This window comes from Schistocerca americana, chromosome 1 (assembly GCF_021461395.2).
Source record: "Schistocerca americana isolate TAMUIC-IGC-003095 chromosome 1, iqSchAmer2.1, whole genome shotgun sequence".
NCBI lineage: Eukaryota > Metazoa > Arthropoda > Insecta > Orthoptera > Acrididae > Schistocerca > Schistocerca americana.
In genome coordinates this window covers 88567593-88595445 of record NC_060119.1, presented here as the reverse complement: position 1 = coordinate 88595445, position 27853 = coordinate 88567593, and the positions used below count along the sequence as shown (strand labels likewise).

Genomic DNA, 27853 nt, shown 5'->3' with positions numbered 1-27853 from the left:
ATGTCCTCCGTCAATTCCACCTGCTAAAGTCCCCACACTGCACAGCAGTACCCTAGCCGAGGACCGAAAAGCGTAGTAGACTTGTTGGATCTTGTAAGTGTTCTGAAAATAAAATGCAGTCCTTGGTTTACCTTCCCCACAACATTACCTATGTGATTGTTCCAGTTTAAGTTGTTCGTAAATGTAGTTCGTATGTATTTAGTAGAATTGACAGCCTTTAGATTTGTGTGATTTATCGTGCAACCGAAATTTAGAGGATCCCTTTTAGGACTCATGTGGATGACCTCACACTTTTCATTATTTAGCGTGAACTGCCACAGTTAGAACCATACAGACATCCAGGCTAAATTATTTTGCAACTGGTTTTGACCTTCTGATGACTTAACTACACGGAAATGACAGAATCGTCGCAAACAATCTAAGATGGTTGCTCAGACTGTCTCCTAAATCGTTTATATAGATTAGGAACAGAAGAGTAACTATGACACTTCCCTGGGGAACGCCAGGTGTTACTTCCGTTTTATTCGATGGCTTCCCGTCAATTGCTATGACCTGCGATCTTTCCGACAGGAAATCAAGAATTGAGTCGCACAACTGAGCCGATACTGCATAGGCACGCAACTTGATCGTAAGCAGCTTGTTAGAATATATATTAAAAACCTTTAGGAAACCTAGAAATATGGAATCAATTCAAGATCCGCTGTCGATAGCACTCATTACCTCATGAGAATAAAGAGCTATTTTGGTTTCCCAAGAACGATATTTGCTGAATCCTTGCTCACTGTGTGTCAACAGACCGTTTTCTTTGAGGTAATTCAAATTGGCTGAATACAGTGTATGTTTCAAAATTTTAATGAAAGTCGTCGTCAGTGATATGGGCCTATAAATCATCGTATTACTCATACTTCCTGTCTTGGGTATTGGTGTGACCTTCGCAATTTTCCAGTTTTTAGGTACGGATGTTTCATCGAGCGAGCGGTTGTGTGTGGTTCTTTTATCACGGATCTATTATATCAGCACACTGTGAAAGGAATCTAACTGGTATTCGGTCCGGACAGGAGGACTTGCCTTTATTAAGTGATTTAAGCTACTTTGACGCACGAAGGATATCTACTTCTAAGTTACTCATGTTGGCAGCAGTTCTTGGTTCGAATTCTGAAATACTTGCTTCATCTTCTTTGGTGACGGAATTTCAGTGCACTACATGTAGAAACTCCTGTTTAGTGGCACTATCATCGGTAATATTACCTTCGCCATTGTGCAGTGACGGTACTGGCTGGGTCTTGCTGCTGGTGTACTTTACATACGACCAAAATCTGTTTGGGTCTTCTGCCACATTTCGAGATGCTGTTTCGTTGTGGAAACTATTAAAAGCATCTCAAACTAAACTGCGCACTAAATTGCGAGCTTCTGTAAAACATCGCTAAGCTTGGGGATTTTGTGTTTGTGTATGTGTGTGTGTGTGTGTGTGTGTGTGTGTGTGTGAGAGAGAGAGAGAGAGAGAGAGAGAGAGGGAGAGAGAGAGAGAGAGAGAGATTTGTGTTTGTGTGTGTGTGTGTGTGTGTGTTCTGCAGCAGTATTCCCGACTGCATGCCACGGGGGGGGGGGGGGGGGGGGGAGACATCACTTTCGTCTATTATTCATTTATTTGGTGTAAATCTCCCCATTGCTGTCGATACTATTTCTTTCGATGTAAGCCACATCTGGTCTACACTTTAATAGTTAGTTCGGACAGAATGGACGCTATCTCTCAGGAAGGTGTCAAGCGTATTTGTATCTGTTTTTGTAAATAAATCTATTATGCGTTTACTTTTGCCGATTTTGAATGTTGTGGTATTCAGTGTCGCTACAAGGATCTTGTGGTGACTAATCCCCGTATCAGTCACAACGCACCCTATTTACTTGGGGTTATTTGTTGCTAAGAGGTCGAGTACGGTTTCGCAACCATTTACACTTCGAGTGAGCTCCTGAACTAATTGTTCAATTTAGTTTTCGGAGAAAGCAAGTAGTTCGATTTCTATGTTTTACACCCACCACAGACTTTAAACGCGTAATTTCGCAAACATCTCGAGGCTAGATTGAAATCACCATCAAGTATAATTGTATGACTGGGCTAACTGTTTGAAGTGAGACTCAAGTATTTGAATTCTTCAGCAACTGTATCGTCTGAGACAGGAGGTCGGTAAAAGGAATCAATTATTACTTTATTCCGGTTGCCAAATGTTACCTCTACCCGTTCTAACTCACGGGAACTATCTACTTCAATTTCGCTATAATATAGACTACTTCTAACAGCAGCAAACACACCACCACCAACTGTATTTAATCTACCCTTTCTGTACACCGTCAGGTCCTTTGTACAGTTGAAAGTGCCCTCTGCCCTCCAAAGGGTTTTGCAGAGCACTGCTGTAATTCGGTAGGAAACACCCTCAATGTGCCTACTGGCCTACAGTAGTTCAAATGCTGCCTTATCGGACACGGAAATATCTACTTATAATGCGACTGATTGCAGTCTGCACACAAATTACCAGAACGGTTCTACATCCTCCCTTTGACCTGTGGTACTTAAAACACGGCCGTTTTCAGTGCCGAACCCGCTCCAACATGCGCTGTGGTCGAACACTGCGCACATCACAAAGACAGATAGCCTGCCTCTGCATTGTTCCTGGTTATCTCGACACATTCCGCTCCTCTGCGGCTAGTCAGTGCTTCCCCTTCCTCCTGGCCTACATTTCTTCCGGAGTACCGCAGACAGTACACAGTGGAGTCACTAACCTTTCCCTCACTCCACAGTAGACGCCTGCATCTGTCGTTTGCTACGATTTCCTCTCCTGTACCAGCCGACCTCTTCAACTCACAGCAGCACTTGCGTCGAAAATCCTCAGTTATTTGTAGGATATATCCAAATCGCTGTCTTCTCATCAGTTTTTAATCTCTACAGCTCGCTCAAGTACGGTGAAAGTTATTCCTTAAAGTTTTAACACATGTCCTATCAATCTGTCCCTTCTTCTTGTTCCCTGCTATACACTTTCTCCTTTCCTCATAGCTTTTATAGACAATCTCCTCAGTTGTTATCAGTCCACCAAATTTTCGACTTCTCTCTATAGCACCACATCTCAAATACTTCAGTTCTCTACTTTGCCGGTTTTTCCACAGTCCATGTCTCACTACCATACAGTGGTATGCGCCAAACGTACGTTCTCAGAAATTCTTCCTCATATTGAGGCCACCATTTCATAAAAACGGACGGATTTCGGAGAGGAATGCCCCGTTTCACTGAGCTAATCTGCTCCAATTCCTTTACATCGTCTACTTCGCGGACCCCAATTTTGATGTTAAGTTTGCCGCTAATCTCATTTCTGCTACTTATCATTACTCTCGTCTTTTTTTGATTTACTCTAAATCCATACTATGTCCTCATTAGACAGTTAATTCTGTTCAACACATCGTATAATTTCTTTCTCGTTTTCATTGAGGGTAGCAATGTCGTCAGTGAATTTTATCATTGACTCCCTGCCAACTGAATTTTTGTAATCGCACTCCTGAATCTGTCATTTCCGTCATTCAGGTGTTGATCAGTTAAGGAGAAAGACTGCATCTCTGTATTACACTAATTTAATCGCGCTTCGATGTTGGTCTTCTATTTCCCCTCCATATTTTCATTTGTTTATTTATTTACACGGCTAGTTCCGTAGGACCAAATTGAAGAGCAAATCTCCATGGTCATGGAACGTGTCAGTACATGAAATTACAACATAAAAGTAGTAACAGATGAAAATAAAATATTTATGAACCCAAAAAAGTCAAGCCACAAGTTTAAGTAAACGCATCAGAATCAGCATAATTTTTCAAGGAAGTCCTCAATAGAATAGAAGGATTGACCCATGAGGAAACTCTTCAGTTTCGATTTGAAAGCGCATGGATTTTTTTATTATTGTGGTGGCTTATTGAAAATGGATGCAGCAATATACTGCACACCTTCCTGCATAAGAGTTAAGGAAGTGCGAACCAAATGCAGATTGGGTTTCTGCCGAGTACTAACTGAGTGAAAGCTGCTAATTCTTGGGAATAAGCTGATATTGTTAACTAGTAACGACAGTAAAGAGCATTTATATTTGGAGGCCAGTGTCAAGATACCCAGACTAGTGAACAGGGGTCGCCAAGAGGTTCGCGAGCTTACATCACTTATTGCACGAACAGCCCGTTTCTGAGCCAAAAATATCATTTTAGAATGGGAAGAGTTACCCCAAAATATAATTCCATACGACATAGGCGAATGAAAATAAGGAAAGTGGACTCATTTTCGTGTCGAACGATCGCTTACTTCAGATATCGTTCGAATAGTAAAAATGGCAGCATTAAGTCTTTGAACAAGATCCTGAACGTGGGCTTTCCACGAAAGACTACTATCTATGTGAAGACCTAGAAATCTGAACTGTTCAGTTTCACTAATCATATGCCCATTCTGTGAAATTCAAACGTCGGGCTTTGTTGAATGGTGTGTTATAAACTGGAAAAACTGGGTCATATGTGGTTTAGTAGTAGTTTATTTTCTACAAGCCATGAACTTATGCCATGAGCTGCACTGTTACACACAACATCTTTTACTACCAAGCTAGTGTCATCAGCAAACAGAAATATTTTAGAATTACCCGTAATGCTAGGGGGTATATAAATAAGGGAGTGGCACCCACCCACCACCATTTGAGCAACCTCCACTCAGACGCCACATCACAGCCATTCTCATTTTGTGAGACTATATGAAATACTGAGCTGAAAATAGTCATTCAGAAGGTCATCGACGGCATCGATATTCCGACACTTCAATGGGTCACGCAAAATTTCGCTATTCATCTGCGACACATCATCGCCAGTGATAGCAGGCGTATCAAACATGTCATAACCAAAATCTGGATATCTGTAATGACGTTTGCGTGTTAAATAATGTGTGTGTACACCGCAGTTTGTAACGTTTTCTTTCGTACAGTTCAATAATTGTTACCCTGTACATTATCCGTTTCTCCTTCCGCCTATTTTCCTGAGAATTTCAAACATCTTGGATCATTTTACATCGTACGAACGATTTTTCAAGGTTGACAAGTCCTATGAACAACTGATTTTTCTTGTCTTGCTTCCATTATAAATCGCAACATCAGAACTACCTCTCTAGTGCAGTTGCCTTTCCGAAAGCTAAACTGATGGCAGTTTAAAAATTCTCAAATTCCTTTTCCATTCAACTGTGTATTGTTGCTGTCAGCAACTTCAATGCATGAGCTGTTAAGCTAATGTGCTATAGTTCTCGCCTTTATCTGCACTCGCTATATTCGCGACTGCGTTGATGATATTGTTCCGAAAGTGAGGTGGTATGTCACCAGTCTCATACTATCTATACACCAACTGTTGCTACTTCGCCCAATAAGTTTAGATATTCCGAACAAATCTTACCTACGCCTTGTGCCTTATTTTATTGCACAGTCTTCTAAATAAAGCTCTGTGAAACTCTGAGTTTAACACTGGACCCTCTATGTCTTTCAAATCGGCTCCCATTTGTTCTTTCTAGTTATCGGATACTTCCTCCCCCTCGTACAGGCCTCCGGTGCCCTGTTTCCACCTGTTCATTGTCATCGTACCGATAAACAGAACAATTCCTTTTCCACTCTTAATGTTGCCGCCTTTATTTTCGTGCCACCGAGCGTTGTTTTGGCGTTTCTATGTGCTGAACGAGTCCTTCCGGCAACCATTTGTTTTTAGTGTTCTTTACATTCTTCCTGGAGCCAATTCGCTTTATCTCGACTGCGCGTTGCTGTTTATTTCATTCCTGAGTGACTTATATTGCTGTATTGCTACCTTTTATTGATCATTTTGGAAGTTCCGTCTTTCGTCGATCAATCGATTTTCTCTGTTATTTTGTTTTAAACGCTTTTCGAACATTACTGCCAACAGCCGTTAAGTAATGTATAAAATCCGTATTTGAATCATCAGTAGTGCTCTGTATACGTTTAGAATTCTTCGATGTTCAGGTTGAACGGTGCAGAGAGACTGGATCCTTGCCTTACAACATTTTTAAACAAGATATCTTCTCTTTTCCATTCTCATTTTTTCTGCTTGGTTTCTGTACACATTGTGCATTACCTGTCTTTCCTTATAGCTTACATTTATTTTTCTAAGAATTTCAAGCATCTGGCACCATTTTACGTTCTCGGACGCTTTTTCTAGATGGAGAAATCGTATGAATTGCCTTGATCGCACTTAACTTTTGCTTCAACTATCGAGCGTAACGTAAAAATAGCAATTCTGGTGCCTTTACCTTTCATAAAGCCAAATTGATCGTCATCTAAAACGCCCTCAATTTTCTTTTCCATTCTCTTGTACATCATTCGTCTCAAAGCAGTTCTCGTGTTTATATGCGTTTGGTACCTTCAGGACAGCGTGGAACACATTCTTCCACAAGTTCGAGTGCGGTAAATTATGCAGTGGAAGAAAGTTTCGGCAGGATTGCCGATTCATATTTAACAGTAGTCACTGGCTTTCAAATTACAAACGGCCTCGTGGTTTGCCTGTGTGAGCTGCTCATTGTTCGCTGCTCATAAATGTCTGTTGTCATTCCATTTCTTGAGAAAAATAGGCTTCCAAAACAATGGCCCTACCACTTTTTCGCGAAACGAGATAGTGTTGTAAATTAGCTCACACGAGATTTCCATTTGTGACTTTCCGCGGCAATAATTCGTGTCAAGTCACTCCCATACTCAGCAAATACCTCACCTGCCATTCTGGGCAAGGATCCAGTGAGATAGAAAACGTTCACGGCTGGAAAGAAAACTAAGGTGTTTTTGTTTGTGTCTGCCGGGGAGGACTCATCCGAGATGTGGAGCTGCCTTGCCGGTGGATATCGAGCGTGCAGGGTGCACTCGACTGCAAGTTGTGGCTCATGTCGGCACCAACGACGCCTGTCGCATGTGTTCTGAGGCGATCCTCAGTCCGTACAGGCGGCTGGCGGAGGTGGTGAAGACTGCTGGCCTCTCCCACGGGTTGCAAGCAGAGCTCACTGATCTGAAAAAAAAAACCTTTGCCTATAGATCATCATTGTCTCATCTTTCGTACCGGCCTCGGAACATACGTGGAATTAATATTCAAATATCAGTACGTAATAACTGAAAAATAATATCAATAATAACTTTTAGCTTTGATTAGCTCTACTTCTTCATATGGACAATTTAAGTGTATGCATGACGTCGCTACGGCTTGACAGTGTGACATTCCAGTATGTGAACATGGCATTTTCTTTTGCAGTGATGCAGTGTGGCTTCGCCTGTTTGGAAGCCGGTGCTGTGCGATCGAAGAACGTCACCAACATCATCATGAAGAACCTGATGGACATATGTAAGCGCAACGCTGTCTACTTACAATGCTATACGTTGTTCTGTCTGGCACCTGACTCTTTTATACAAATGAACGAAAACCTGATCTAACTTAAGATGAAAGTATTCTGTAGGTAAATGATAGCAGAATAGAAAATCAATGACAATCGCATAACATAAGAAAGCCACGTGGATTTGATGATATATATTTTCTATCCTACAAAGATTATTTGAAATAGTCAGCCACCTTAGCTTGCCGGCACGGTAGCTCAGTGTGTTCGGTCAGTGGGCTAGCTGCCCTCTGCAATAAAAAACTGCGTCAAATACTGAAACATCAACTTGCACAGTTGTCATGTGACATCGCCCCCCCCCCCCCCCCAAATGCCAAGAACAATAACGATAAAAAAAATCTGAATGTTCAGCGCGTCTGAATGCCATGCAGCGCACCCGGGTTCGACTCCTGGCCGGGTTAGAAATTTTCTCCGCCGAGAGCTGGGTGTTGTGTTATTCTCATAATCGTCGATACGAAAGTCGCCCAATTTGCGTCAACAGAAAGGACTTGCAACTCTGCACCCGAACTCCCGGCCATCAGTGCCTTATGATCATTCTTTCCATGTGAAATAGCATGCTATCCTTTTGTCAGAAGATTGTCTTGGGTCGCTGCTACAGTGGAGCATTTCACGCAATGGGAAAAAGGCGCTGGTCGTTCATTCTTCCAAGAGCAATAGTCGGTCAGATACGTCTAATTACAGACGTACATCGCTACGTCAGTCTGCTGTAGAACTGTGGGGGTTCGTTTTATGTTACGTTTTGTGACATATTAGGAGAACAAAGGTCACCTTAATAGACATCAACACGGATCGCACAAACAGGGATCTTTTCGAAACTCATCTCGTTCTCTTCCCCCATGACATACAAAGGACTGCACATAACAGTGCTAAAAATAGTATAAGTATCTTATTACACAAAATTTTTGAAAATATATGTTTATCCTCTCTTATTTTTATTTTCAACCCCACTCTTATGTACACTACTGGCCATTAAAATTGCTACACCACGAAGATACCGTGCTACAGACGCAAAATTTATCCGACAGGAAGAAGATGCTGTGATATGCAAATGATTAGCTCTTCACAGCACTCACACAAGGTTGGCGCCGGTGGCGACACCTACAACGTGCTGACATGAGGAATGTTTCCAACCGATTTCTCATACACGAACAGCAATTGACCGGCGTTGCCTGGTGGAACGATGTTGTGATGCCTCGTGAAAGGAGGAGAAATGCGTACCACCACGTTTCCGACTTTGATAAAGGTCGGATGTAGCCTATCGCGATTCCGGTTTATCAAATCGCGACATTGCTGCTCGCGTTGGTTCAAATGGCTCTGAGCACAATGGGACTCTACATCTGAGGTCATCAATCCCCTAGAACTTAGAACTACTTAAACCTAAGTAACCTAAGGACATCACACACATCCGTGCCCGAGCCAGGATTCGTCCCTGCGACCGTAGCGATCGCGCGGTTCCAGATTGTAGCGCCTAGAACCGCTCGGCCACTCCGGACGGCACTGCTCGCGTTGGTCGAGATCCAACGACTGTTAGCAGAATATGGAATCGGTGGGTTCAGGAGGGTAACACGAAACGCCGTGCTGGATCCCAACGGCTTCGTATCACTAGCAGTCGAGATGACAGGCATTTTATCCGCATGGCTGTAACGGATCGTGCAGCCACGTCTCGATCCCTGAGTCAACAGATGGGGACGTTTGTAAGACAACAACCATCGGCACGAACAGTTCGACGACGTTTGCAGCAGCATGGACTATCAGCTCGGAGACCATGACTGCGTTTGCCCTTGACGCTTCATCACAGACAGGAGCGCCTGCGATGGTGTAAACGACGAACCTGGGTGCACGAATGGCAAAACGTCATTTTTTCGGATGAATCCAGGTTCTGTTTACAGCATCATGATGGTCGCATCCGTGTTTGGCGACATCGCGGTGAACGAACATTGGAAGCGTGTATTCGTCATGGCCATACTGGCGTATCACACTGCGTGATGGTATGGGGTGGCATTGGTTACACGTCTCAGTTACCTCTTGTTCGCATTAACGGCAGTTTGAACAGTGGACGTTACATTTCAGATGTGTTACGACCCGTGGCTCTACCATTTATTAGATTCCTGCGAAACCCTACATTTCAGCAGGATAATGCACGACCGCATGTTGCAGGTCCTGTACGGGCCTTTATGGATTCAGGAAATGTTCGACTGCTGCTATGGCCAGCACATTCTCCAGATCTCTCACCAATTGAAAACGTCTGGTCAATGGTGGCCGAGCAACTGGCTCGTCACAATATGCCAGTCACTACTCTTGATGAACTGTGGTATCGGGTTGAAGCTGCATGGGCATCTGTACCTGTACACTCCCTCCAAGCTCTGTTTGACTCAATGCCCAGCGTCTCAAGGCCGTTATTATGGCCAGAGGCGGTTGTTATAGATACTGATTTCTCAGGCTCTATGCAACTAAATTGCGTGAAAATGTAATCACATGTCAGTTCTAGTATAATATATTTGTCCAATAAATACACGTTTATCATCTGCATTTCTTTTTGGTGCAGCAATTTTAATGGCCAGTAGAGTATTTATCCTCTCTAATTTTTATTTTCAACCCCAATCTTATGTACTTATTGATTTTGCCTATTTTCGAGCGCCTTCAAAGTACATATGGTTTCATCTTTAGGTGCAATTCATACTAATCGATGTACTATGCATGTGTATATGTATCTGGTCACCGTAAGGAACCACCATAGTAAGCTTTTAGTCATAACTAACAAAGCATTGTGATTTAATGCTTACTATTGACTTCATCTGATAGCCTATTAAGTGTTTTGAGTTAATATTTGATTACTGCGCAGCTGCGTTACGATGAGATACCCAGATTACCACACTACGTTCCTGAAGATGAAAAACAATAAATAATGCTGGTTGACGATATGAAATAATAGAAGAAAATAAATAGTTTTTCTCTCCCACAATAAGGTGTTAAAAATAATAAAAGAGTAAAAAATAGTTTTTATTCTCCGTGATAAGGTGATACCGTGTGGAATAAATGGAGGAGAACCGCTGAGCAGAGGCGTATTTCCACACGGGTCCGTTTAAGATGCGCGAGCGGTGCTCAACAAACTCGAATGGCAGTCGCCACAAGAGAGGCGTTTGCATAACAATGAGGTTTACTGCTGAAATTCAGAGAGCGTACGCTCCAAAGAGAATCACGTAACACATTGCTTCCTCGCGCGTACGTACACTGTGCGCCCTGTTCTGGCACGCCTACTCCTAGCGGTGCACTTTACAACCACGCTATGGCACATGTTACGAATCCAAACCTAGAGAGACGCTCTATCCAATAATATGCGTTATCTTTCTTCACGTCTTCTAGTGACCTTACAGTTGTCTTTTGAACCACTAGAGGTACTTACGAATAACCCTGTTCTTTCCGAAACCACCACGCGCTGCGGTAAGAATGAAACAGAAAAGATCCGGGTATGAACAACGCCTTCCAGAATGGGTCGTTTTAGTGCTCGAGAGAGCATCGCAAAAATACAAATCCTATCCCAGTGTCAGACGCTACAAGAGAAGCGTTGTGCATCTCGGAGAAGTTTGCAACAGAAATACCAAGACTGTACGTTCCTGGAAGAGTAAACCAACACATTGTAAGTAGGTTGTTTAGGTTTTTATGTTGGTAACGCCACGTAGCGCTCTGTATGAAAATCACTGACTGTGCTGTGTGCAATCTGTGGCTGGTTGGCATTATTGGAATATTCGCTATTGTAGTGTTGGGCAAAAAAATGGCTCTGAGCACTATGGGACTTAACTGCTGTCGTCATCAATCCCCTAGAACTTAGAACTACTTAAACCTAACTAACGTAAGGACATCACACACATCCATGCCCGAGGCAGGATTCGAACCTGCGACCGTAGCGGTCACACGGTTCCAGACTGGGGCGCCTAGAACCGCACGGCCACTCCGGCCGGCTGTTCTCTATCAAAATCTTTCATTTACTAACTATGCCTGTCAGTAGTTAGTGCCTTCAGTAGTTAGAATCTTTTATTTAGATGGCAGTATTGGCGCTCGCTGTACTGCAGTAGTTCGAGTAACGAAGATTTTTGTGAAGTAAGTGATTCATGAAAGGTATGGGTTATTGTTAGTCAGGGCCATTCTTTTGTAGGGATTATTGAAAGTCAGATTGTGCTAAAAATATCGTGTGTCAGTTTAGTGATGATCAGAATAAGTAAAGAGAGAAATGTCTGAGTACGTTCAGTTTTGCTCAGCTGTTTGAAAAACAAGTAACGTACAAGTTTACCAGCACAGTCATTTATAATTTTCCAAATGGGACGTTTCAACATTACCTCGCCCTACATACATCTCGCGAAAAGACGCTACAGCTTACGCATGACAGGTAGATTCTCCTCTTCTGTGTGTCTGGCGTGATCATACAGACTACTCAGACTGTGTCAGTTGGCTGTGCGTGTTCGCTAATTTCGAAACGACAGGAAATGGGCTGCAGCCATTCGCTCGCACAAACACACAGGGACATGCACCGGCTCGGTGTAATAACACAATCCATCAAACAACAATGGCATCCGGCCGTGTTCTCTGTTGGCCGTCGTTTGGCAGTTCTGTCAAGGCCACACGCACACGAGTTCAAGAATGTCAGCAAATAGTGGGAACCACGACCTGCCGCGTCTGTGACAATTGAAATCGCCTTCCTCTGGAAGCAATCTGACAACATGAAGGTCATGCAGGGCGATCTTTTGAAATGGCGTTCCACCTTGTCGCTAGAGTAAGCCCAGTTAGACGTCTAGCTCGCAGCGTGATGTAACGCGATCCTGCCTCCGGTGGCAGCGACGATACATGAGTAATGTTATGGCATAATGACGGCCAAGTAGCACCATGAAATTCACAGTGGATGTCTAGCTCAGTGCATGTCCATTGCTACATCTCTGCTCCACACGCCATAGTACAGAGCGTGACGGATGATCTTCGTGTCATTATGACGACGAGGTAAAATGACTGCCTGTATATTGACATAAATGTGGCTTTCGCGCGTGGTATGATAAAACTGCCGGTGTTACAGCTACTACTCAAGGAGACACCCTGCTGAAGGCTGCCTGCAGTAGTAGCCGAAAAGTCGGCAGGCTTATTATATCGGAGCCGGAAGAATTTCATGGACAAACAGTCTTCTGACTTATTTGACGCGGCCCGCCACGAATTGCTGTATTATGCCAATATCTTTGATACGCCCGCTAAACCCACTGGGCAGAACAGGTAATAGGATTGTGGAAAGGGCCAAGGGTTGAGGTCAGTTTCTACTTCTAATTGTCATTTATTGTAATTTAATAACCTTTACAAGCAAAGCGGCACATGGCTGAATCTTTACCGAATGCAACTCTTTCACGGCTGAAGGCCTCCAACAATAAATCTTAACAAGATAGCGATAAAATAATTCAAAAAACAACATACGCAAAGTGCAATACAAATGGCTGAGGGCCCCAATTAAATTCTAAAATTTTAGAATATATTACCATAGACCTTTAAAGACAGAAGGCCAACAAGAAATCTTAAAATTCGGTTAAGATAGCAATAAAATAATTTAAAGAAGCAACATATGCAAGGTGCTATACCAATGGCTGAGGGCCACAATTTAACTACAAAATATATAACCATAATCTTTAAAGGCAGAAGGTCGCAGTGTTTAAGCTTGAAAGATAAATCTAAAAATTAATTTTGCAAAATTTTAAAACAAAACAAATAACCATAAGCCTAAAATTTAAACTAGCTGTCAAGAGATAATCACCGGTGGCACTCACAAGGGAACCTCCCCATCACACCCCCCTCAGATTTAGAAATAAGTTGGCACAGTGGATAGGCCTTGAAAAACTGAACACAGATCACTCGAGAAAACAGGAAGAAGTTGTATGGAAGTATGAAAAAAATAAGTAAAACATACAAACTGAGTAGTCCATGTGCAAGATAGGCAACATCAAGGATAATGCGAGCTCAGCAGCGCCGTGGTACCGTGGTTAGAGTGAGCAGCTGCGGAATGGGAGGTCCTTGGTTCAAGTCTTCCCTCGAGTGAAAAGTTTAATTTTTTATTTTCAGACAGTTATTTTGCGAAGCTGCACAGGTAAACAGAGCAGTATTGTTTATGTGATCGTGTGTCAATTATCAAAGTTCAGGCACTCACACATAATCAACTTCGCTCTCCAAAATTCCAGGACATGTTCAGATTTGCTTGGACATATGCAGGCTCTGACGGTCTACACACGGAAAAATTTGAAAACGTTAAAAATATATGTTTTGAGAGAGCACAGGGAAAACTGTGCGACTGTGAAACTGCTGCATTCATTTGTTGCAGTTTATGTGACAAACTCTTATGTTTTCATCACTTTTTTAGGAGTGATTATCACATCCACAAGAAAACCTAAATCGGGCAAGGTAGAAGAATCTTTTTACCCATTTGCCAAGTGTACAAGTTAGGTGGGTCGACAACATATTCCTGTCATGTGACGCACATGCCGTCACCAGTGTCGTATAGAATATATCAGACGTGTTTTCCTGTGGAGGAATCGGTTGACCTATGACCTTTCCGTCAAATGTTTTCGGTTGCCATTGGAGAGGCACATCCTTTCGTCTACTAATCGCACGGTTTTGCGGTGCGGTCGCAAAACACAGACACTAAACTTATTACAGTGAACAGAGACGTCAGTGAACGAACGACAGATCATAACTTTGCGAAAATAAAGAATGTAAACTTTTTACTCGAGGGAAGACTTGAACCAAGGACCTCTCGTTCGGCAGCTGCTCACGCTAACCACGGCACCACGGCACTCCTGAGCTCGCACGGTCTTTGATGTTGCCTGTCTTGCGCATGGACTACTCAGTTTCTATATTTTGCTTTTTTTTCATAGTTCCACACAACTTCTTCCTGTTTTCTCGATTGATCTCTGTTCAGTTTTTCAAGGCCTTTCCACTGTGCCAACTTATAACTAAATCTGAGGGGGGTGCGATGGGGAGGTTCCCTTGTCAGAAGGCCTCCAGGGAGGTCGGTCTGCCCTCGTTCACTTAGGTGAGACAGGTGGTGACCCCATATATACTTAATCCGTCGGAACCCAACCAGGGGACAGCCACCGACCGACCGACCGACACATCGACTTGCTTCCCGTCAATCAGTACATGAGAACTCAAACCGGCAATGTTACAAACGTGATAATCCACAATGGAGTATGTATTAGCTGTCAAAATTACACATCATGTTGGACAGCGACAACAGGTAAAGAAAGGACGCTACCTGAAATTACGTTAGCGGCCCGGGCAGGTAACCGGAACACTAGCGGCCACTCGGCAGAAAACCCTGCTGGTACACTTGAATGTGAAACACGGTAATAGTTAACTTCACTCAAAAGAACACTGACTGAATTTACGTCAGTGCTCAGGGCAGGTAACCAGAACACTAACGGCCACAAGACAGAAAATTCCACTGGTGCACTCAAATCGTAGTCGACCAAAATAGTTAATTACACCGCATGGCGGCTAAATCTCAGCAATAGAAACACTCCGTGTTGCCCACAGGAAAACCTCCCCAACAGCAAACCACCGAAACGAACTACCACAACATGAATGGACGCGGCTTGGGTAGTTGAAACCACTACCAACTTCGACGTCCTGGGTCGGCGAACCACGAAGCTCGTAGCGATCGGACAGCTCCACACACTCTCCGACACTGCGCCTCGCGGAGATAATTTCCCTCGTCCGCAACAACCGACCGACTGACTCCAAACCCCCTCGCCGGAAACTACATGCACTAAACCAAAGATTGTGCACAGAGCAAGTATCGATACGCATCACTGCTGCCACACGTGCAAGGAAGAAGAATCACGACGTAACCGCGATGAGGGCGGGAAACAAAACACAGATAGACAGCAAAGTTCACGAAAACGCATAGTTCGGAGAGAGCACGGGTCAATCTTCATCTCAGAGTACTACTTCCACATTACATTCTCGGTATTTGTTGGATATATTGAAATCTGCGTCTTTCTCTACAGTTTTTACCTTCTACAGCTCCCTCTAGGACCAGGGAAGCTATTCCCTGATGTCATCTCGCCCCTTCTTGACTGAGCGAGGTGGCGCAGTGGCTAGCACACTGGAGTCGCTTTCGGGACAACGACGGTTCAAACCCGCGTCCGGTCATCCTGAGTTAGGTTTTCCGTGATTTCCCTAAATCGCTTCGAGCAGATGCCGGTATGGTTTCTTTGAAAGGGCACGGCCGGCTCCCTGTCCCATCCTTCCCCAATCCGATAGGACCGATGACCTCGATGTTTAATCAACCAGTCAATCTTCTTCTTGTCTTTGCCGTATGTTCCTTCCTTCACCGATTCTGTGTAGAACATACTCTTTCGTTATCTTATCAGTCATCCTAATTTCCAACAATCTCATACAGCACAACATATCAAATGCTTCGAGTCTCTTCTTTTCCAGTATTCTCACAGTGCACGATTCACGCCAAACATGCATTCTCAGAAATATGTCCCTCGAAGTAAGATCTATGTTCGATACCAGAAGACTTCTGTCGCATGTTATTTTAAACTGTGAGCAATCGCAGCCAAGTGACCACATTTTGAATGAAATGATCCGCACTGCCTGTAAAATACTTCTTATTTAGAGTGACGACCGGTTTCGCATCAATTAAAGATGCTTCCTCAGGCGATGTGTACAAAATTAATAATGAAAAAATATTACAAAGAATTCTTAACAATGGTCTGAAGAACAGAGAGATACTGAAAAGTAGTATTGTATAGCAATCCTTGAAGGACACTCACAGAGACTCTTTTTAACAAGTCATAGCGGAAAAGTAACTGCCTTAAACCTGGTCCCCATCATTCACAATCTATAAATAAATAGGGCGTCAGAACCTGCAGTCCGTGCGTAAAATGAAGGGGATGGCAGAATCTATAGAAATGAAACCTGAAACTGTCTAGGTACGTTATTACTCTACAAATTTGTTTGGCCTATTTGGTTTTTATCCAGGTTTTATTTGTATAGCTTCTGCTGTCGCCTTCATTTTAACTTTGGACTACAGCTTTTAGCGCACTATTTGTTCACAACTTGACATGAATGCCGTGGAGTGGCTCTAAGACCATTACTTTTTCCACTGCGACTTGCTAAAAAGAATCACTTCGTGTACTTTCCAGTATCCGATTATTATTGAGAACAATGTTAAGAACTCTTTTGGCCAGAAAAGTCCTCTTTGCCTGTGGTAGGGTGTTTTTTATGTCCACATTGCTTCTTCCCTGATGTGCTATTTTGCTTCCAAGGAGACAGAATTAACTAATTTTGTCTGCTTCGTGGTCATCAATATTGATGTTAAGTTTACTGCTAATCTCATTTGTGGTACTCCTCATTACTTCCCTTTTTCTACGGTTTACTCTCAATCCATATTCTGTGCTGAGTAGCCCCTTCATTTCGTCCAGCACGTCATGTAATTTTTCCTCGCACACACTGAGCATAGCATTCTCACCGCTGATTTTCCTTCACAGTGAATTTTGATCCCACTCCTGAACCTCTCTTTTGTTGCCCGATTGCTTCTTCATGTATATACTGAACAGTAGTGGCGAAAGACGGGATCCCTGACTTTCACCCGTTTTAATCCAGCACTTCGTGTTTGGTTTTTGGTTTCCCTCTTGGTTCTTGTAGATATCGCATATTACCCGTCTTTCCCTATGGCTTACTCCTATTTTTATCGTAATTTCTAACATATTTTTTCTAGGTCTACAGATCCAATGATTTTTCTCCTTAATTCTTGCTTGACTTATCAAGCGCAGCGCCAGAACAGCCTCTGTGATGGTAATGCGCCCTAGCCTTTCTTACGTAGTCTGTATACATACACAAATAATCTGCAAATCACTTTTAGGTGGACTAAAGCTTGTACATGGCTGAGTCAGACTGGAATGTGTCTCGTTATAATTGCTGTCAGTCTACAGGACTCCTTATGATGCACTGTAAGTTGAAATCTGATTTGCAATGCAATAAAAAAGACAGATGACATTATAATGGATGCTGACCTTCTTTCCATCCTAGATTACATGACGGTCCTGGGTCTCAATCATTGCAATGGAATCGAACACGCTACGGTCGCAGGTTCGAATCCTGCCTCGGGCATGGATGTGTGTGATGTCCTTAGGTTAGTTAGGTTCAAGTAGTTCTAAGTTCTAGGGGACTGATGACCTTAGAAGTTAAGCCTCATAGTGCTGAGAGCCATTTGAACCATTTGAATCGAACATGACTCTGGTATTCGTTGTGATATGGGAGTGAAAAAATATGGGAAAGTCATCTTGAGGAACTTCTTGTCACACCTAACACAAATGTTGCGTCAGTTCATGAAGATTACTTGCTGGAGACTGGTCCGATACTTATACTTCATCCCCTCGCATTACAGACACGCTCTTTTTGTGATAGAACAGGCAAATGGGCAAGTCAGTCAATGATCCATACTTTCCTCAATGTTCTTGTGGGCGGAACTACACTGTAGAGTCTCGCGACTCGTCGTTCTCTGTGGTACAGTGTCAGCGGTAAACTACGCAAGGTAACGGGTTCTCATCACAGCTTCCATTTATCTGTACGTGGTGACGCTCAGCCTGCAGCCTCTGCCCCGATTTCAGCTGTTGTCGTTCTTCTGTCCCTCACAGTCAGACGGACAGTCCTTCGATCTTCTCGCCGTGTACTGCTTTTGGAAGGACCTGTGCCTACTCTTCTTGCCACAGCGTTATCCAGAGTCCATTTCTTCACCAGCCTATTCTGCAGTTGTGGCGATGTGTGGCACGATCTGTCAGTATGATTGAAATGCCTGGCCTAGCATCTGTGTGATGTGCTTATAATTATGTATTATTTATATTTTCGGACAATTGTTCTGTCAAAAAACGCACCACGTGTTGTAAGGGAAGCATGTAAACCGTCTGAAGATGAATCATAACGATTCGAAACCGGTAACGGTACCCTTTGAATAAAGGAACTGAAAGTAAATTTGTGGCTGGTTGCTGTCCCAGCAGCATCAACATTTGTCTTCAAATAAAAAGCACGGTCTCCAACAACGTCATCATATGACAAAATTGCATTAACCTTTACGTAAGTGCCGATCTTGCTGGGAGATACTAACAAAATGAGGAAGCAGGAAACTCCGTAAGTTGCTGTTACAGAAACACATTCTCTGCTCTTCGGGAAATGTAATAGATTAGAAACTCGAGTAGGTGACGTGCATTTGCCCCTGTCCCCGAGTTTCCTTTATATTTACGCGACTTCTCCTATCTATCTCGTACAGAAGCTACGCACATCAAGAATCCGACTGATGAAATCTTCTCGGGTTCCAGAAAGAATCTTCCACTTTGCAGCGGAGTACATCTACATCTATGTTCCGAGAGCCACCTAAAGGTGCCTAACAGATGGATCTTTCTGTAACAGCGTCACTTCTCTCTTTCCTGTTGCAATCGCGAATGTTTCATGGTAAGAACTGCTGTTGGTAAGCGTCCACGTGAGCTCGAATGTCTCTAATTTTACCTTCATGACCTTTTCTCGAGATATACGTCGGAGGAAATAATATAGTGGTTGACTCTTCTAGGAACATAGGAACGAAAGCTCTCGCCACTTTACCATGACGCAGAACGCCCCTCATGCAGAGACAACCACTGGAGATGGCCGAGCGTCTTCGTGACGCTTTCGCGCTTACTAAAGGAACCTGTAACGAAATGCGCAGCTCTTCTTTCGATCTCTTCTATTTCCCCTATAAATGCTATCTGGTATGGACACCAGGCTGAGGAGCGACATTCAGTTGTTGATTGAACGATGCCTTTGTAAGCTATCCTCCTTTGTAGATTGACTATACTTCTTGAGGATGCTTCCAATCAATCTCACTCTGGTATCTGCCTTTCCTGCGACTAGTTTTCTGCAGTTGTCCCATTTTAAATCATTCCGTACGCATACTCCTAGGTAGATTATGGAAGTGGCTAATTCCAGTGATAGTTCAGCAGCTCCGTAATCATAGAGCAATGAGTCTTTCTGACCCTTTATGCGCTATATGCAACGTTTCTTTGCGTCTAGGGCAATTTGCCAACCCCTGAAGCAGTCGTAGATTCTCTGCATGTCTTTCTGCAATTTTCTAGCTGTTTTGAAATTTAGTGACAGATTAAAACGTGTTCCTAACCGGGCGGGACTCGAACGAGGAACTTTGCATTTTGTGGGAAATGCTCTTACTGAAAGATTCATTCTGGAAAGACTTTTCCCGTGTGCAACTAACGTAAGGATTTTCTCCGAAGTATCCTTTCTTGCAGGCCTCCTAGGTAAGAAGCAGAGTTTACTCGTGCCCAAGCGGGGTGTTCAAAAAAGTCTCTCCGCAGTACCGTATGATTTTTAGCAGCGAGTGCCGTATGCCGCAGTCAATATACCGGAATGAAACACAGTGAAATACAAGTTATTAATTTGTTGAATAATCATTTTTACTGAGATATACGAAACAGTGGAATATTGGGAGAGTCCACTTGAAGGGAAGTAACCCAGGCAGGCTAACAGTCATACGGCACGCGCGGCTAACAACTATACGGCACTGCGGAGAGACTTTTTTGAACACCCCATAGCTCGGGCGGTAAGAGCATTGCACCACCGAATCGATGCAGTTGCCTTAAGTTGCTGCGTATCTTCTCCAGTTTGAGTTGTTTATCAGATATGTGGAAGGCAAGAAAGTCCAGAAGCAAGATGCCTAGTTAAGCACCGTGCCTGGATCTTGATGAAAGCTTCACTTTGTTTGGCCGCGCGGGATTAGCCGAGCGGTCTCAGGCGTTGCAGTCATGGACTATGCGGCTGGTCCCGGCGGAGGTTCGAGTCCTCCCTCGGGCATGGGTGTGTGTGTTTGTCCTTACGATAATTTAGGTTAAGTAGTGTGTAAGCTCAGGGACTGATGACCTTAGCAGTTAAGTCCCATAAGATTTCACACACATTTGAACACTTTGTTTGTCCTGTGTAAACAAGCAATGCTTCTACTAATCAACTTGCTTACATAACGAGCTGACATGACGGTGAAATGGGAACGACCGGAGACCGAAGTTAGGTAAGTCCGGCTAGAGGTCTGTGCGACTCGCGTTTCCTTGATAGCTGTTAGGACGTGCAGCCAAGCAGCCACAAATCCCTGAAGGAAGCTGTGCTTTGTTGCTGGACGTACCTGTATGTTATGTCAACAGCTACCGGAAAAGCCGTCTAACTTCACTGGCAGCTAGGGGTCACGCACCAAACTCTGCGAAAATGACATGTTTCCCTAGCTGGTCGTTGTCCACCGTCATGTATCCCAAAATGACAAGCGAAGCTATTGTTTATGCCGAAAACTGAAATGATCACTGCTGTCGCTTAACACAGGAACTATACTGTCTGCAAGCGAAAATTTTGTCTAGGAACAGACGGAGTGCAACAGAAGGGTGCGGCTAAGCTTTCAGGGAATACCCCTCCCATATAGGAGAACAGCATACACTAGGGGAAATGGAAAGTGTTACACCATGACGCACTAATCCAAAATTTATCAAACTTCCCGGAAAAGTGATTCTTAAAATTTTCCCAGCGTAATGAATGCTCCCTGTGGTTTCGTCAAGTCACTAAGTTTATCCTAAAAATTGGCGCGGAGCTGCATGCACATAGCTTACCGCTACGTGATCGCCCAATGTCGTATTGCAGATCCACCAAGATGAAATCCAGAAGTCAATGGTTTTCTTCGTGAAGGTATTAAAAAAATCGCTGGATCCCACGCCTTATCCAGTACAAAGCGCTCTCACGATTAATGAGATATTCCAACAAACGTATTTCCACAATTCCTTAATAATTGAATCCCAGATGGATTTCGTCGTGGTCAAGATTTCCGTGGCATAATAATCCATACAATGTGTTTTGGAGATGCGACGCTAGGTTATGGCTGGCTTACTGGTCTGCTTATGGCGAGTGTGGTGATCACGTTCCACGCACCTTACACGTACTGTGGTCGGACCACTGCAGGCTTTGGACACTGGTATGGTATTCTATAAGCTTAAGCTAGTTGCAATCCTATATCATCCTCTACCGGACAGAGAAGAGCACAGATACACTACTGGACATTAAAATTACTACACCAAGAAGAAATGCAGATGATCAACGGGTATTCATTGGACAAATATATTATGCTAGAACTGACATGTGATTACATTTTCACACAATTTGGGTGCATAGATCCTGAGAAATCAGTACCCAGAACAACCACCTCTGACCGTAATAACGGCCTTTCTATGCCTAGGCGTTGAGTCCAACAGAGCTTGGATGGCGTGTCCAGGTACAGCTGCACATGCAGCTTCAACACGATACCACAGTTCATCAAGAGTATTGACTAGCGTATTGTGACGAGCCAGTTGCTCGGCCACCATTGACCAGATGTTCTCAATTGGTGAGAGATCTGGAGAATGTGCTGGCCAGGGCAGCAGTCGAACATTTTCTGTGTCCAGAAAGACCCGTACAGGACCGGCAACATGCGGTCGTGCATTATTCTGCTGAAATGTAGGGATCGAATGAAGGGTAGAGCAACAGGTCGTAACACATCTGAAATGTAACGTCCACTTTTCAAAGTGCCGTCAATGCGAACAAGAGGTGACCGAGACGTGTAACCAATGACACCGCATACCATCACGCCGGGTGATGCGCCAGTATGGTGATGATGAATACGCGCTTTCAATGTGCGTTCACCGCGATGTCGCCAAACAGGGATGCGACCATTATGATGCTGTAAACAGAACCTGGATTCTCTCGAAGAAATGACGTTTTGCCATTCGTGCACCGAGGTTAGTCGTTGAGTTCACCATCGCAGCGCTCCTGTCTGTGAAGCAGCGTCAACGGTAACCGCAACCATGGTCTCCGAGCTGATAGTCCATACTGCTGCAAACGTCGTCGAACTGTTCGTGCAGATGGTTGTTGCCTTGCAAACGTCCCCCATCTGTTGACTCAGGGATCGAGACGTTGCTGCACGATCCGTTACAGCCATGTGGATAAGGTGCCTGTCATCTCGACTGCTAGTGATACGAGGCCGTTGGAATCCAGCACGGCGTTCCGTACTACCCTCCTGAACTCATGGATTCCATACTCTGCTAACAGTCATTGGATCTCTACCAACGAGAGCAGTAATGTCGCGACACGGTAAACCGCAATCGCGATGGGTTACAATCCGACCTTTATCAAAGTCGGAAACCTGATGGTACGCATTTCTCCTCCTTACACGAAGCATCACAACAACGTTTCACCAGGCAACGCCGGTCAACTGCTGTTTGTGTATGAGAAATCGGTTGTAGACTTTCCTCATGTCAGCACGTTGTAGGCGTCGCCACCGGCGCGAACCTTGTGTGAATGCTCTGAAAAGCTAATCATTTGCATATCACAGCGTCTTCTTCCTGTCGGTTAAATTTCGCGTCTGTAGCACGTCATCTTCGTGGTGTAGGAATTTTAATGGCCAGTAATATATTTGTAGGTGGCCGGAATATTACTTTAACATAATTTTTCTTTCGGATTCTGCTCATTTCAAAAATGGCTCTGAGCACTATGCGACTTAACTTCTGAGGTCATCAGTCGCCTAGAACTTAGAACTAATTAAACCTAACTAGCCTAAGGACATCACACACATCCATGCCCGAGGCAGAATTCGAAACTGCGACCGTAGCGGTCACGCGGTTCCAGACTGAAGCGCCTAGAGCCGCACGGCCACACCGGCCGGCCTGCTCATTTCAACTAAATATGTGCGACATAAGGGACGAAAAACGCCCAGTACTTGAACCGCTCTTTCTTGTCTTCAGCTTGTAAATGATCACGTTTCTCCATGCTTAGAGCTGTCGTAATCTGATGTGGACAACATTTATTATTATTGAATATCCATTATCTGTAACATCTGCGGTCTGTGTGCAAAAAAAAAAAAAAAAAAGAAAATGGATTTTTCCACATTAGATTAGCTTTGAGGAGGGAGAAACGTGACCACTGACTAGATCAAGAGGAGAAGGAGCTGTTCAAGTCCAGGTCGTTTTTCCTCCGAAATGTCGAAAGAATTTCGTCGAAATCAGGGGAACGTTATGTTTTTCTATCGGGCACTTACAAACATTTGTGCTCTTCCCGGTTCGGTAAAGGAATATTTGTGTTTGCGGAAGGCTGTAGTCAACAAAATACCATGCCAGTGTGGCAAAGTCTACATTGATCAAACCACACGCACAGTACGTGAAAGGTGCCTGTAACATGATGGTCACATTAGCCTGTCGCAGCCAAGTAAGTCGGCCATAGCTGAGCATCGTATCTCCACTCGACATTCTATTGATTATTATGCCACGGAAATCGTGGCCACGACGAAGTCCTTCTGAGGTTCAGTTTTTACGGAATTGTGAAGTACTTTTGTCGGAAGATCTTATTAATCGCGATGGTGGCTCTCAACTGCCACTGAAATCCTAGCCACGACGAAATCCTTCCTGGGGTTCAGTTGTTACGGAATTGTGAAGTACTTTTGTCCCAAGATCTTGTTATTGTGATCGTGGCTTTCAACTGGATGAACCGTGGGACCCAGTGATTTCCTTAATATCTTCAGAAAGAAAACATTTTACGCCTAATGAGACAGCTAGCGACAGCTGATTTTGTCATTTTACTCTGCGGAGGTCAAACTTGACAGCTATACGCACGCACCTCTGCCCCAATTTTTGGTACAAACTCAGAGAGGTGCCCAACAATCTCCAGTGTAAAACACTCTCCTCAAGATTACTGAATGGGTGTCGGCTGAATTATCGTGGAAAGGTATCGACGTTATTCATCTCCAATCCTGAAGCTTCATGAAATACTTTATGGACGTATTTATCGCATACTTTATCACTCAACTTCAAAGGCGTCCCTCGTAAAAGTACACGTGCATGAGTATTACTAAGAGCGAGTCGGTGAACACTGTCGTCGTCCTTGCAGCGCAGAAGTCCCGCTGCGCGGTGCCTGGAGGCTGCATGCAAACACAGCAGGCTACGTGACAGTGGCGCGGGTAATAACAGCAGAACGCGACACGCACACCTGTTGGGGAGTTCGCTGTCCGTGCCCGGAGCGTGCGCCGCGGCTCCTGTCGCCTACTTTGCTCTCTGCCTACCCAGAAACACAATCTGCCTCGTGCTTCGAGAAGTTTCTCCTCATTCCTTCCACACTAATTCTTCGGGACAATTCTCCTAAACTTCAGTCTTCTCTTTATCACTACTAAATTGTGATCTGAGTCTGTATCTGCTCCTGTGTACGTCTTACAATCCTGTGTCTGATTACGCAATCTCTGCCTGATCATGACGTAATCTAACTGAAATCTTTCGTATCTCCCGGCCTTTTCCCAAGTATATCTCCCTCTGTTCTGATTCTTGAGCAGAGTGTTCGCTATTACTAGCTGCAGTTTATCGGAAAACTCAATTGTTCATTCTCATCTCTCATTCCTAATCTCAAGCCCGTATTCTCCCGTAACTCTTTCTTCTGCTCCCTCCCCTACAACTGCATTCCAGTCCCCCATGACTATCACATTTTCATCTCCCTTTGCGCACTGAGTTACCCGTTCACTATCCTCATATACTTTTTCTGTCTCTTCATATTCGGATTGCGACGTTGGCATGTATACATGAACTACCGATCCTGAAGAGAAGAACCTTATCACTGAACCGTTCACAGTAACTCACTCTCTGCCCTTTCTTCCTATTCATAGCGAATCGTACTCTCGTTATACCATTTTCTGCTGCTGTTGGTATTACCCTATACTCATCAGACCAGAAATTCTTGTCTTCTTCCGATTTCAGTTCACTGATTCACCGATCCCCAATATATCTAGTTAAGCCTTAACATTTACCTTTGCAGATTTTCTAGCTTTCCTATCACGTCAAACTTCTGACCTTCCTCGCTCCGACTCGTATAATGTTATACTTTCGTTCGTTATTCCGCGTCTTTCTCATTGTCACCTCCCTCTTGGCAGCCCCCTTCTGGAGATCTAATCCGAAATCTTTTGCCAATACCCGTTGGCAGAACCAAGGTGACTTATTATGTCGGAAGTCTTCGGCGGCATTGCTGATGATTCTTGCCCAAAATTTAAGCAATGTCTGGGTTCGAACCCAGGACGATGACTTTCTGCTTACCAATCAAAGACCACCCTAGACCACCGGTTATCTCAAATCCGTTTGGTCACAGGGTCAGAACATGAAGTTCAAATGGTAGTTCAGTTCTGCATGGCAACACGCAACAGCAGCCACGTAGACCGGGATTACTGCCGTACTCCTCCGTCGCCAAGATTTGTCACCTCATTCTCAACAACACAAACACGTCACTACACTCTACATGGACTCAACGAAAACACCGACATTTCTAAAGCCACTGCACAGTGCACCGGACGTTGCGTCCACCAGTGTTATGGATTTCCTTTCCTAGTCCACACACGTATAGAGTGAGAAAATTATGGTTGATTACATGCATCTGTAAGCGCCGTACTCTCCCTTATCTTCCTCTCGTAATCCCTGCACCAGATATACAATGGTGGAAACACAATGGTCACACAGTCTTCTTCGAACATAGCTTGTCTAAATTAATCTAAAAGGGTGTCGCCAGAATAAGGTCGTCTTTCTACCAGGGATTCCAGTTTAAGCTCCATGGGTGTTCGAATCTTGTTGTCATGTCTGCTTGATAAGGACTCTTAACTCTGGAGTAGTGCTGTAGAACTGGTTGTGCTATTTCCTTTATAGATATCAGTATTTTAAACATAGCTGCACAACAGCAACGGTTCCACGTAATAAAATTATAAATAGCCGACCAGTTGCAATGTATAAAGAATTCTTTACCTAGGTTTCGACAAATATAAATTTGTCTTCTTCAGAAGGTGGCCTAAGGACAATGAACATCATAGCTTACATTAGAAAAGTATGAAACTTAAGTCAAGAATAAATTTTAACACAAATTAGAGAGCTCTTGCATTACAGAAATATGAGAACGACGACTGGTACTTACAATTTTACATTAGTAAGGACTAATGTACCATCGCCGTTTTTACAAATATCGGCATAGATCCATTTGTCAAAATGAAATATAGCATGAATTAGGGCTTGTCACGTAAATATAAATTAGTACATGGATCCTGCAGAGCTCACAACCGACTGAGTGTAATCGGCGAGCGTAGTTACTCTGAGACCAGGGCAGGTGGCGCTCATGGCGAGAACCATGTGCCAATTGGCGTACAAAGGCAACGAGTAAATTATCAGTATTAATAACGTCCTTAGATGAAGTAACAATAAAAAAGAAGGAAGGCTTTTAGCACTCCCGTTATAACAGTATGGGAGCATTGGTACAAATAATATAGTTGTGCATCAAAAAGCAGGTGGCGCTTACGCCGAGAGAATTACGCCCATTGGCATATACAGCCAAAATATAAAAATTACATTACTATATTAGTGAAGCCCACAAACGGTATATATGTCAGAACTTTAAAATTGACAATAATGGCTCTTGTCAAGACAGAATTACGAACACTGGTACACAATCCAGTTAATACACATTCACAGGGAACCAAAGTTTTAGAGCCAGACAAAATCACATAAGGGCCGATGTAGTGGCAAACATACATCGTGAGAAAACCACATTACATAAAGGGTAGTGAGCTTAAAGCATTGAAGGTGCATCATAGCTTCCTGAGGAAATAGACCACTAAGGTTACCAGCATTAATGTTATACCATAAACAGTATAGGTTTAAAGCCTTCGAAAAATTATCTACAAGCAAGGTTCAACTGGTCGTTCAGTATATTACCGCCCTTGAGCTCTAGATGTTTGAAAATTTGTAACTCTGCCCACAGATCTAATCTACGCCCTTCGACTTCTCTGTGTAGGATAACAGTGTCTTCTAAATGTTTAGGCGTATGACCGGCTATCAAGAGGTGTTCAGCAAAAGTAGAGCTGTGTATATTCGCTCCTTTTTTACCTAATAGGTGTTCTTTATAACTTGTTTTCACACCTCTGCCTGTTTGACCAATGTAATGTAATATTACAGGTTAGTTTGTAAACCCCTGAATTGGAAAACCAATCGCCGGCAATCTCTACTGAATGTACAAGATTTCTTTTTAAACTGTTATCTGTAGAGAAGGAGATGTTACAGTTATATTTTTTCATTAGAAGACGTTTTATCCTATACGATATATTACCCAAGAAAGGCATGGAAATAAATTTCTTAGCTTCTTTGCTATCAGTGGGGAGGTTGTTGCTCAAAGTCGAACAGTTTTGGGAAGTTTTCTTATTGAACAAGTAATCAATCATATTCTGATTTTACCCATTATTAACCGCAATCGCTTTGATGACATTCAATTCTTTTTGTTGATCGGCAGGTGATAAAGGAGTGGTTACCATACGGTGAATGGCAGAATGGAAAAACGCCA

General features: G+C 43.6%; 1 protein-coding gene across 1 annotated transcript in view; it reads left to right on the top strand.

Moving 5' to 3' along the window:
* Positions 1-27853, top strand: part of LOC124620497 (putative ammonium transporter 1) — a 324909-nt gene that overhangs the window by 120623 nt on the left and 176433 nt on the right. Inside the window, exon 3 of the mRNA XM_047147073.1 lies at positions 7291-7380. Coding sequence (XP_047003029.1) covers positions 7291-7380 — 90 coding nt within the window. The remainder of the gene's footprint in view (positions 1-7290; positions 7381-27853) is intronic.